This window comes from Crotalus tigris, unplaced genomic scaffold (assembly GCF_016545835.1).
Source record: "Crotalus tigris isolate CLP2741 ecotype Arizona unplaced genomic scaffold, ASM1654583v1 scf7180000017774.6281472, whole genome shotgun sequence".
NCBI lineage: Eukaryota > Metazoa > Chordata > Lepidosauria > Squamata > Viperidae > Crotalus > Crotalus tigris.
Window position 1 is genome coordinate 4,800,089 of NW_024096625.1, and position 13,490 is coordinate 4,813,578.

The 13,490-nt window shown below is 36.3% G+C and overlaps 1 protein-coding gene across 15 annotated transcripts in view; it reads right to left on the minus strand.

Moving 5' to 3' along the window:
- MPP6 (membrane palmitoylated protein 6) overlaps positions 1-13,490 on the minus strand; it is a 47,917-nt gene that overhangs the window by 5,840 nt on the left and 28,587 nt on the right. For all 15 annotated transcript variants that reach the window (XM_039342081.1, XM_039342080.1, XM_039342069.1 and 12 more), the window contains 6 exons: positions 10,202-10,333; positions 7,058-7,157; positions 6,643-6,711; positions 5,126-5,287; positions 3,774-3,976; positions 1,479-1,607 (listed from right to left, as the gene is read on the minus strand). In XM_039342081.1, coding sequence (XP_039198015.1) covers positions 1,479-1,607; positions 3,774-3,976; positions 5,126-5,287; positions 6,643-6,711; positions 7,058-7,157; positions 10,202-10,333 — 795 coding nt within the window. The remainder of the gene's footprint in view (positions 1-1,478; positions 1,608-3,773; positions 3,977-5,125; positions 5,288-6,642; positions 6,712-7,057; positions 7,158-10,201; positions 10,334-13,490) is intronic.

A 13,490-nucleotide genomic window follows, 5' to 3' on the forward strand; every position in this document is an offset into this window, starting at 1 on the left:
ATTATATTCAGAATTATATTTGATATTTGAAATTATCCTTACTAGCTTTTTACCAATCCCACTGATTTCTATATTTCTAACACAATTGAATCCAAACTATTATTTTAATTCATACCATTCTGGCGATTTTAAATGGATAAATACAGCATCATATATTTAAGTGCAGGAGTCATGTTATAAGCGACAGAACAATACATGTTTACAGTACCTAGAGGTATGTCTGACTTTTCAGTTAAGAAACTAGATTAGGAATATTATTTGAATTAAAAGAGCTTCTTGCTCCATAATACATTTTAAAATCAAAGACATTCTTTGCCTCACATTTATATATAAGGGTGTAGGTGTATATACATATATTGTATATAGCGTGTTTATAGATGTGTTATGTACGTGTACACTTTTGAGAGGAAGAAACAATTTCATTTTTAACGTGTCAGTGTGCCCACAGTAAAAAAATGACAATACAGGTTATCAACAAATTATTAATCTGCCAAGTTTTCTGGAACCGATGAGGCAGCTATAACAGAATGAAATAAAAATCTGCAACAAGCATGCCTAGAAAGTTTAGTAAAACTCCAAGAACTACAAATGGCCAAGCAAGCAAAAAAGGAAAAGGAATCTGAAGATGGCTCATACTATGAGGGCAATTTGGAAATAAACCTTCATTTGGTTTTCAATGACAGACGTTTGCAGATACAGAATGTCTATTATACACATTAGAAAACTACATTACATTACTTTTCAACATAATCGCCATTCAGATTGAGGCACTTGTAATAACATCTTACAAGGTTTGAAATTCCTTAGTAGTAGTCACTTGGCACCAAATCTGGGCTATGGGGGAGTGATCAAAAACATCCCAATGGAACTGCTTCAAAAGTTATTGGGCGCATCTAGCGGTGTGCAGGCAAGTAGTAACGTGAACCAACATCATACCAGAAGTGGTACCATAGAAAATCCCACCAAATGTGAAGATACCAAAGGAATACTGCTAGAGAAGTTCATAGAGCATGGTTCGGTGATCAATTCAGAAGTCTACTGTGAAACGTTACAAAAACTCAGACAAGCCATCCATAAGAAGCATCGGGGCATGCTGACTTCCGGTATGGTGTTGATTCATACAGTAACGATGTTCGCCTGCACATCACTAGATGCACCCAGAAACTTTTGAAGCAGTTCTGTTGGGATGTTTTTGATCACCCCCACTCTAACTCAGATTTGGTATCGAGCAATTACTACTAAGGAATTTCAAAACTTGTAAGACGTTATGACAAGTGCCTCAATCTGAATGGCGATTATGTCAAAAAGTAATGTAATGTTGTAGTTTTCTAATGTGTATAATAAAGGTTCCGTATCTGCGAGTGTCTGTCATTGATAACCAAATGGAGGTTTATTTCTGAATTGCCATCATATATTAGGTGTAGCTTTAATCATATTGATAAAACAAACTAGTCTTAAAAAAAGATAATTTCCCTTACTGTTAGAAGCTTGGTTGTAATTCCTGCATCAACCACAGCTTTATGCATTGCACGCAGGGTTTCGAGTTCTGGAGCAGCAATAAAAACTACATAGGGCATAAACTCTGATGTCCGCAACACTTTAAGTGCCTGTAAAGAAAAGAATTAAGTTATGCACTCAATTTTTTGGATAATAGGCAGTGTCGGTGTAAGCACTTTTAACATTATGCAGATTTTCATGATAGCACAGGGGATAACATGTATTTTTCACTATTTATAGACAACATGTTTCAGTACTTTCAATCAATGCCATCTATTAGGACGCGTGCTTTCTGAGTCAGTGCATTCAGCCTCTTAAATTACATGCCCCAAGAGATCCATGTGCCCTGATGATGTTCTGGAAGTCTTACAAACATGGCAATTCTCCCAGGATATTAGTAGTAGTAGTAAAGGTGGTGAAATACAGAATATGGTTGGCAGAAATTTTCTCTGTACTGTTTTCTTGAACTGTAAGCTGCTCAAAAATTACAGACAAGTGACTTCTAAATCTAATTTCAGTATATTTCAATTCAGTTTTATATTTCTCAAAATGATTAGTACCTAATGATAATTTTCTTTAGTTATACTTCTATAATCTAACAACACACACTATATATCATGTCACTGTTACCATATTCTAGTTACATATCAAATATTTCTGTGCACATTTCAATAGTGAAAATAGTATTAGAAATATTTCAGTATTAATTTTAAAAAAAGCAAAATAAGTAAATGTAAATAAAAAGTGACTTGCCACACAACATACTGAAGAATTAAAAATGCAACAAATAAATAAAATATGAGGAAGACTAGGTAAGAATTATTCCAGGCAAAGTCTTGATAAAAAAGAAAGTTTTATATCAAAAAGAATGCAACATAGCTAGTTTAGTTGAGTGGTTAAAATATCAGGCTAGAAACTTAAAGATAAGAAGTTCTAGTCCCATCTTAGGCACAAAGCAAGTCATTCTCTCTCAGCCCTGTGAAGGAGACAATGGCAAGCCATTTCTGAAATTTTGCCCAAAAATGCAGGAACCTGTCCAGATAGTCACAGGAGTCAACACTGATTGATAGGCACCCCTCCCCCTCATCAATAAAGCCTCATTTTGGAATGGATTGACAAAGCAGATTTCCACTAAACCAATAATTTGCACATCCTAATTTGGGTTCAGAGCGATATCAAATTTTGTAGGATATTTAAGGGCAGATTGGGGGGAACTACTACCAAAACTGAGTGAAGGCAGGGCAGGATTAAATTAAAATTAATTTCCCTTCTCCAACCTTTTAATTATTATAATTGAGTTCTTTGTCAATTTTCCACTATAGATATACAGTTTCCAAGCAAAGAAACTTTCTGCCCATTCCCCACTGAATTAACTTTAAATCTCTAATTTTCCAAAGATTAAGAGAACTAGTTTGGTCTAGTGATTAAGGCACTAGACTAAGAAGAGAAAAAAATATTCTTGTCCTGGCATGGAAGCCAACTGGGTGACTTTGGGGCAAGTCACCTTTCCTAAGCTATAGAAAACAATGGTGAATCCCTTTTGACAAGTTGCGAAGCAAATTACATGGACTTCTTCATGTAGTCACCTGAAGTCAACCTCAAAAAATAAAAGAAATGGAGGCTTATTTTTTATCCACCTATTGCTTTTACAACTATAATCTCCACTAATAGGAGGCAGTAGCAAATATTGACCCAAGAAGGTGGGGGGAAAATGCAGTAATGGTAGGGAATGTAGGATCAAGAATAATCATTATGATGTTATAAATGCCAATCCAGATGGTCTTCGACTTTATAAGCCACTTTGCATTTCAAAAGAACAATAAAAATTCTACACGTAAAGTCATGGGAGAATTTCTTTCAGATATGTAAGGTTCTAGCTCCCCTCTAGAGACAACTGGGGAATCCACACTTGCAAATTTCTTCAAGTAGGCGAGACTGTTTTTTTTTTTTTTTTTAAGATTATTTTTTTCACTTGTACTGTCTTGGGGAAGATTAAGAGTCATAATGGGCACTTAAACCTTGTGAAAATAGCATTTAAAACATGCTAAAATAGGAAAAAGTCCATTGCTGCTCTCTCTGGCCATCATTGGCAACCTCAAGGCATGATGTAGTCCCCACCTCCTGTTGAAAACGAAAGCCTAGTCCTCTTGTGAAATCTGCTTACTATTCAAATTAATGTAATTAAAGAAAATCCAACTCTTAAAAGTTTCTCCAATTTGATCAGGTGCAACGTTTTTCGACTGACACTTGGATATCAAAATGTTACACCAGCATACCTGCGGATTCACATCCAAGATACATGTTCTTCCAGTCTGAACCACTTCAATGATAGAATCTATTTTGGTACCATAAAGATTTCCTTCATATTCCCCGTGTTCTAAATATCTTCCTGCTTTAATATCTGCCTCCATTTCACTTCGTGACACAAACCGGTATGCTTGCCCATCTTTCTCATCATCCCTTGATTTCCGTGATGTAACTAAATAAATTGACACATGAGCAAAACAACAATACACAAAAGATACAGACAGGTGTGCTTTTATGTAAGAACTTCTTAGAAAAAGATATGAGGATCTGAATACAGTAGATATCCTGTACAAGTAGAAAGGCTCTTCAACCCAAGAATGGTTTCCTGTTATGGCTCATAAAATAATTCCTATGTTTCGGGAAACATTCCAACCCTGAGGCATAAACCTGAGAGAAGAATTGGGAGCTGCAAGAGTCACATGAAAGTTTCAGAAATCAGACTTTTAATCTGCAGCACTTTTTTAATTTGCATTTTTATTTTCATTTTGAGTTCATGCAGTTCCTGCCCCTCTCATCTGTATTTGAAAAAAAAAAACATTTAAAATGTTTAAATACCGTATATGCTGGCGTATAAGGCAACTTCCGCGAGCACTGAAATCGGCGCCAAAGACGAGGGTCGTCTTATACGCCGAGTCGTCTTATACGCCGGAAATACTGGTAGTTTCCAGCGTATAAGACGATGTTCTAGGAATGCGGCTCTTATACGCCAGAAATACTGGTAGTTTCCAGCGTATAAGACGACGTTCTAGGAATGCGGCTCGGCGATAAAGATGGGGGTCGTCTTATATGCCGGGTCGCCTTGTACGCTGGCATATATGGTAAACTTGCATGCAAATAGTTTAAATGTCTATCTGTAGAATTCCTTATGTAATGCATCCCAGTGTGCTCAGAAGTACTTATAACAGGGCTTATTCCCAGGTGAATATGCTTTCAGGCACAACTGCCCACATGTTTGCTTATACTATTTTATTGCCAAATATATAAAACAATATTTGAATATTAGAAAAATATTAGAAAAAATGAACTACTTACACAATTTCAAATGCATTTATTCGTAATATTTTAACTTGTAGTTTCCAACCAATATGGTCCTGAGCTTTCTTTTCTCAATTGGGCCTGCAATACTTGCTGATGCCGTCACGTATTGGCTGGAAACCTGCAGAAGAGGCCTTCATCCCGCAGTGGATGGATGATTTTAACTTATAGTCTACTACCTTATTTCATAATGTCTACCTGAGATTCAGAAATCCAGGAATCAAAGAAATATGTTTAATGAATCTATGTAAAATAAGCAAACAAACGGAGTGTTATAAAAACTTACACGGTACTGTGGTTCCAAATTTTGTGGGATTCAATACAATAAATCTGTTTTTCAGACTTCTTCGACCAACTCCTTGGGCTCCTATTAAGACCAGTGTTTTTCTTTGAAATGGAGGCATTTTTGCTACTTCCTCATATATCTGAATTTCATGTCGATCAAATTCTAGATGTAAAAAAACATGTTAAAATCAAGGCAATGTGAACATTATATAAATTTCACAACTCTAAATATTGCAATCCACCAATAAGCCACGCAGCTCATTGGGTGACTTTGGGACAGTTATTCTCAACCCAATCAATTTGCGATTTCTTGAATCTCAGATGGGAGACTGTCCAAAGGGTTGGGTTAACCACTAGGAATGCGCGCCTTTGACATTTAAGGGAAGGGATCTGCAATGCACTTACCCTATTTAGTACGGAAGGATAGATTATTTCAAGGAGAGACAGTGCTGCAGGTAATGTAGCCTGTGCTATGTAAGGTTTAAAGGTGATACCTTTAAACCCATTTTTATTATTTCCAGCACTGTAGATAGTACACACACACACACATATGTATGTATTTATCTATATATGTATTTTCAGGAGGGGGCAGTATCCAATGTAGCCACTGAAAGTCGTAATAGAAAGCTCTCTCCAAAAAGTTGATAGGACTGGGCCACTACAGTTGATTTAATGTAAATTTAAGCTTAATTAAAATTAATTACATATTACACATTAATATTAGACAGATTAAAATTATGATTTGATAATTTTGGGAAAGCACTGGGTGAAAGGTCATATGCCCTGGACCTTCAGATTCTGTCTCTGATTTCATACAGTAGTTTTCAAATGATGAATATACTATGAATATAGAGGATCAACAGAGTAACATTGCTAATTATATGAATGATGTAATATACAACAGCTGCAGTTACTCCTTGTCAAAGAAGTAAAAATGTTTTCCTGTAGTAGGACTTCTACTACTGCATTGCTATTTTATTTTTTTAAAAATAGTGCTGTATAAAAGCCCTTTGTTCCCAATTACTTCTGAGAAAGTTAGATATAATCAGGAATACAGGGCCCCTAAATTATTTTAATATGGTAGTAAAATAAATCATTAATATGCCCCATTTCACTTTAGTATTAAATATGACAAGCTAAATTACCCATGAGTTCAAAGATAATTTTAATTATAAAATAAATTAGCAAAATAGTTAAATATACATTTTTTTAATACAATGACAAGGAATATCAAATTGTCTACATGTAGGAAAACTCGGAAAAGATCAATTGATTTGGAATTACTTTCTGGATTTGTACATATAGCCAATAGAGAACCAAAGATATAAGTAATCCTTGATATATGACCATAATTATGGTTTTATGTCGTATTAGCTGTTGTGTGGTCAGCATGTGAACCCTCCCAATTTTTAATAACTTTTTTTACAATAGTTGTTAAGCTAAACAAATATAAATAACTTTCTAAATGTTCTTGCTAAATTATTTTTCTGTATTCTAGTAATGCTGAAATTCACAAACCTGCATTTCTAGTTGTGAGATACATCATTTTTTTCTTCTTTTTACTATTTATTGTCCCACAGAAAGGACCTAAAAACAAATGAGATATTTCTGAAATTATGATTTGTTATATTTAGTTTGAAACAAAGTCTTAATGTACTCCATTGAAAGCCGTATCACCCTAACTGCTTGTAACTTCTAAATTTGTTTATATAGCTATAATAAATTATTTAGACTTATGGTTATAATGCTCCCTATTTAATTTTGTCTAAGTACCAGCAGATGGCAGAAAAGATTCAGAAATTAGAAAGAAAGCAAATTATTTTGATTCTTAATTTGTAATTATGAACGCTATTAAATGCATTCCATTATTCACAATATTCACATGGAACTTGGAAGAAAGAACATAATAAAATTATATTTTTATGTTCCTTACTTGAATTTTCCCAGTCCCGTCTAACAAATGCTTTTCTCTTTTCTTCTAAGAACTGGCTAGGAATAAGTCCTGCACTTCCTCCTTCTTTGACATGGCTGGCCTGAAATAAAATTAATCATGCAACAAAATTGATTTTTATATTATAAGTTGTAATGTATCCAAAAGCTATTTAATGTTCAGATTTTTATATTCATATAAACAAGTTGGATGCAAAGCACTGTAATACATTAGTAGACAACAGATATCTGGAACATAAAATGAAAGTATAAGAACAGTTAAATGTTCTAAAAAAATTTTCACCTACCTTTCAACAATCAAAGCTCATTTTTCAGTAAATATTTTAAGTGAAGTCCTAAAAGAGTACATGTTAAATATGCATTTAAAAAAAAAATAATCCCATTCCTGCCTTTTACATTCATTAAATCAGTTGAATGAATGGATGTGCACTTTAATTCAGGATTTCTTATATGTTCCAAAGATTTGTACCCAGTTTTTAGATACCAATGTGCACAGTCTTTAGATACCAATGACATCAAAGGGATACACCTCATGGACGTCATAACACACCTTCTGTCATTTGATCCCATCTCATGGCCATCTATGCCTAAAAATAAGGATTACATAATGCAGACCACCTAAATAATATAGAACACTCAATTTGTAAAAGCCAAATATATCCTGAGGAGACAGACTTACTTTTTATATATAACGATATAAGCGGAAATATAAATAAAGGAATGGTACCCCTTTTCCAAATGTTTAGTTGAATTCTATGCAAATTTTCTCTTCCATTTGTATTCCTCCTGAAATATCAAAACTAACAGTCTCTCTCATAGCGAAAACTCAAGGCTAGCTGTGTTGGAATGCACTGGACAAAATTTTAGGAATGTGTCCACATAAATAATCTAGCCATTCTTTTCTTATAACAGATGCTAGATGACAGCCAAGAACAAATTCAAAAGCATTAACTTAGTCACAGAACTAAGTTAATGAGAATATTTCCTTCTGTAAATATATACTTTAGATAAGCCTATCTCATATTTGCTCTCTCACACCAACACATCTAAGACCCATATTTTTGCATTTTATGCATGTATGTGTGTGTGTGTTTGTGTGTGTGTGTATTTGTTTTCTGAGGTTTTTGCGGGTGTTTGTATGTAGGTCTTTGGTTATTCAGGTTTTCTCCCGCGTAAAATTGGAAATATCTTGGCGAAGTTTTGACGTCCATTCATCATCTTCAGGCTGGTGTTTTCGGCTTCTTGCTTCTAGGAGCAATGTGTGATCGTAGCTGTTTCTTCTTTTTAACTGCTAGTGGGGGTATGAACTGATTGGATGGGAGCTTGGCTGTGTTCTGATTAGGTGGAGGTGTGTTCTGATTGGTTAGGGGCTTGGCCGTGTTCCAAGTGTTGCCAAGACACTTCCAATTTTACGCGGGAGAAAACCCGAATAACCAAAGACCGACCGACCTACCTACCTACCTACATACATATAGGTTTGGGGGGGGGGGAAAGTTTGGGAAGGAGAGTCCAACAGGAACGCAGGTTGGTAGATGGGAACAGTACGTAGGACAGCAAGTAAGGGAAGGAAGAATGCTAGAAGTAACAGCAAACAGAGCAGTGGATTGGAGAGGGGGGGAGGAAACGAGAGGGGGGGACTGACAGGAAAGGAGAAGGGCAGATAAGAATAGCAGGCAGGATGGCAGATTGGGGGGGAGGAAAGCTTGAGAAGGAGGGTTTAACAGGAATGGATGTTGGCATGTGGGAACAGCATGTAGGACGGCAGGTCAGAGGAGGAGGAATGCTAGAAAAGAGAGGATGGATAGAAATGGATGAACAACAGGCAAGTCAGCAGATGATGGGGAGGACATTGGAGAGGGGAAGATGGACAGTGGGGGAGGAGGGCAAACAGGAACAGCAGATAGAGCAGCGGATCAGGAAGGAAAAGATATTGAGGAAGAGAACATCAATAGAATGGTCGATGAAAGGCAGGAACAATATGTTAATCAACAGGTGGGAGGGTTGAAGGAAGGGGGGGAAGGATGACAGGAATGGATAACAAAGGGTGCATGAATCGGCAGGCTGGGAGAGGAGGGGGGTTGGAGGAGGGAGTTGAAATAGGAACCGGCAATGGTATGCAGGTATGATCAGCAGCCCAACACGATTCGTGTAGTGCCGAGTCGGAGGAGGCACCTTGCATTGGATAAGGAGGAGGGATTGGGGAGTGTGTTAATGATAACAGCGCAGGGAGGGGGAGACAGCACAAGGATGACAAAGCAGGAAAATACAATGTTAGAGTGCAAAAAAGAGAGGGCGGAACAGGCAAGGCAGTCACAGGCAATCAGGAAGAGTGGCCCTGTCATGAGGGCAATGAGTAGGCAATTGGATCAGCAAGGGGATAAAAAGAACTTCCCACCCCCTAAGCCCCACTCTGAGGACGCTGGCAGAGGACCAGCGAAAGCTAAGTTGTTTTAATTTTTGTATATAACTGTTTTTATTGTTTTAAATGTTGTTTTAACAATAAATAACTGGAGTATACTCTTCCCGGAGATCGAAGATTGCATCATTGAACAATATGCCCGGGAAAGGCTACTAATATCCTTATAGGCTATACTTCTGTAACAATTTAACAAGTATACTACAGTACATCTGTGTGCTGTTTTGTATAATTTGGTTATTCTGAGCATAGAATTGCACATGATCTCCAAGGCCAGCCTGATAATTTCTCCATATTTTTAAAGACAGTATTATAATGTGATGATATAGAAGGAATAGCCTAAGGATCTACTCCACTTTCTTGAAACTGTTCTGAATTTTTGTCTGTTTTTTCCCTCTTCCCCCCCCCCCCTTCCTTCCTCCAAGTCCCTGAAGATGTCTTGGCAAAGCCTTTCAGAAGAGGTTTGCCATTGCTTTCTTTCTGTGGCTGAGAATAAGTGACTGGGCCCAGGATCACCAGCTGACTTTGTTTTTAGGATAGAACTGGAACTGATTTTTAACCACTACATCAAACTAGCTCTCTTGTATGAAATTATATTTAACAGTAATTCCTCATAGGATTCAAAATAGCATATTTAAAAAAATACATGCAATATGTATTTAAGCAGGATTAATGCATTGAAAATTTGTATCAGATTTAACAGTTTCTAACCTGCCACCAGTTTGAGTCTTCTCGATTTACAATCTGAAGAATTTCTCCCTTGGAAAATTTAAGACCAGCTTCTTTGCATGGAATGAGATTATCATTGAATGGATTATAATCAAAGTGACACTTCACAAATACCTGAAACATAATTTTAAAAATAGCTTAAGAACAACAGTTGTAACAGACTTACAAATACTTAGCAAGCATGCTTAAGAGTTAACTATTTTTTTGATTCAGCAAAATGAAGGGTCCAGAGGACAATTCTGAAAGACAATTAAGTTTCTGGTAAAGGTTCAAGCTGTTAAAATCCCTTGAAATGAATTACTGGTATTACAGTTATCATGTGATCATTTATGTTCTTATAATTTGTGTTTTGGTGATCCCAATTATTTTCAGATGTTTATATTCTCAGAAAGCAGTCAAGTGAGCTGAAGTGAAACCAATATTTTAATTAAGAGTTCCAGGATTCATGCTTGCATAGAAGATTATGCCATCTACCACAGAAGAAAACTTTGTCCCAAAGCAATAAACAGAAAGGTTACAACTGATTAGTGTTATAAAAAGGGACTTGCCTTTATATGAAATAACCATCTCAATGATTACTAATACAATTTTAAAGACATTCTGTACATAGTTTAATGTTTGTTCAAAGTTAATTTATTTTATTCCGTATCTTTCAGTCAATTCTCAGAATTATTATTATTTCATGCAGTGTATTGCATTGTCTTTTATAAACAAAGGCTTCCGAACAAAGCATGACTAAAAAGCAGTGAATGCATGGGTGCTACAGAAAGTTCCAACACACAAATTCAGTTACAAAGTAATATTTTCCAAATATTGCATCAAAATATTTTAGGTTTATTCAGAAAATCATAGTTCTGAAAGGATAAAATTACTTTTTATGTAATGAGATTGAATTAGGCCACAACTTCTAACTTAATGAAGGCACTGACAATTTATCTGGGTGTAGTGAGTATAGGGCTATCACAAGGATATTTTTCTTAGCATAAAGCCCCAGGTGGGCATTTTAACTTGGAAAATTTTCAAAACAGCTCAAACTAAACCACCTCCTTTAGTGAAGAAAAATCATACGATGGCTGTTACGGATATTCAAATCATTAGAGAACTGTAATCATGATGGGGCATCCTATTTCTCTTAAGAGTAGAAAACCACTCCCAGCTATTTAAAAATACAGGTGGTCCCTGAGCTGAGAACTCCTGACAAACAGATAATTCACACTTATTAATAAATTTCCATAAACTCTATTATATTAAAATTTTATGTTAAATACAAGACTTCATAATAAATGCTTACACTACTTTGTATGCTCATGAAAACACTGTGCAGCTTCAGAACATCTCCACTATTTTATATATTCAAATTTGACTAAAGGATGATAAATAAGAAAAATATGTATCTGATTAAACTACTGTATAAATTCACTTTAAGCACAAACTTAGGAACAGACCTTTTTCATAATCTGGAGACTGCCTAGATGAGCTTTTCTAAAGTTTCCCTCTATATTCCATCTCACAGAAAGAATCATCCTTCTATGTCCAATAGCACAGTGGGAAATAGGGACTGCATCATCTGCATTTAGCAGTACTGATTATTTGCAGCCTGCAAGTTTAGGGGCATGGCTGATTTGTTCACAATTTCAATCAGAGTTGATGAACAGGGCAAGGTCTAAAATACATCTCTGATGCATACCATGCTGCATCCATATTTCATTAGTGAGTAGCCCTTATACACCTTACAGCATACAAATACAAAATCAGCTGGAGCAACTGCCTGTCCATGGTGTGTTCTTGAGCTTATCCAGTGGTGGAATTCAAATACCTAAACAACCAGTTCTCTTATTTGACGCAGGCCTGGGCCTCCGAGGCCTAGAATGGACTTCCAGAAGTGGCATCCATGCACTTCCAGTGGGCTGTTGTAGGCCTGGGAGGCCTCCTCCAGGCTTCTGAGGCCTAGAACGGACTTTCAGAAGTGACATCCATGCACTTCCAGCGGGCTGTTCTAGGCCTGGGAGGCTTCCAACATCTAGACTGGACTTCTGGAAGCCAACCGGTTCTTTGAATGCAGCAAAATTTAGCTACCGGTTCTACTGAACCAATGTGAACTGGCTGAATCCCACCACTGAGCTTATCCCATTGAATCTCCCTACTATGGAATCAAAAGTGACTAAAGTCCAAAAATGACAGATATATGGATTTAAATTATTCATATATTTCTGAGTAAAGTGTCATAGTATCCAAATATGGACAACAATTCACTATCCATCACCAAAGCCACCCTATTTATCCCCTAAGATTCCTTCTAGAATCTGTCCATTACTGATGTTCATTGTTTAGATGCCAATTGGTCTACAGTTAGCTGGCTCATCCCATTTACCCTTCTTATAGAGAAGGACTATTACTGGTACCCCAAAATCTTATATATATATATATATATATATATATATATATATATATATATATATATATACACATACATACATACAGAGATGACAGCAAAGGCATGACAGCAAAGGCACCATTTGCAGTTACATTTGATCACATCAGGCAAAATACAATCATTGCCCGGAACCTCTATCATTTAACCACTTTTCCCAGAGTGACAGAGTGTTCTTTCTAGACATAAATAAGATGTGTGGGTGTGAGTTATACATAGAGCCAGAAAGAAATAAAACCAATAGAATGTAATGTATAATTTTACTCTCAAGGAATTGTTTTTAAGAATTTACCAAAATTATTGCATTAATTTGTTGCTCAGAAATTAATATCTTCGCTTTCATCTTCAATAGAGAGCCCATTTGGTTTAGGTCAGGGGTAGGCAACCTTGGCTCTTTTATGACTTGTGGATTTCAACTCCCAGAATTCCTGAGTAGCATGGCTGGTTCAGGAATTCTGGGTATTGAAGTCCACAACTCATAAAAGAGCCAAGGTTGCCTACCCCTGGTGTAAGTGACTAAGTTACTGGCCTAGAAACTAGGTGACTGAGTTCTAGAGCTCCCTTACGCACAGAAGCCAGCTGGATGGCTTTGGGCTAGTCTTAGCCCAACCCACATCACAGGATATTGTTGTAGGGGAAATAGGTAAGACCATTAGATTTGTTTGCTGCCTTGAGTTGGCCCAAAATATTTTAAAAGGGGAATAAAAATCTAATAATAGTAATAGATATGGTAGTAACATGCAATTTTTCATACACTTGAGTTGTAGTCAGCTGCAGCTTTACAGTGCCTGCATTCTGAATGAAATTCCTGTAAGTATGTGTAACTACAGTGCATTTACA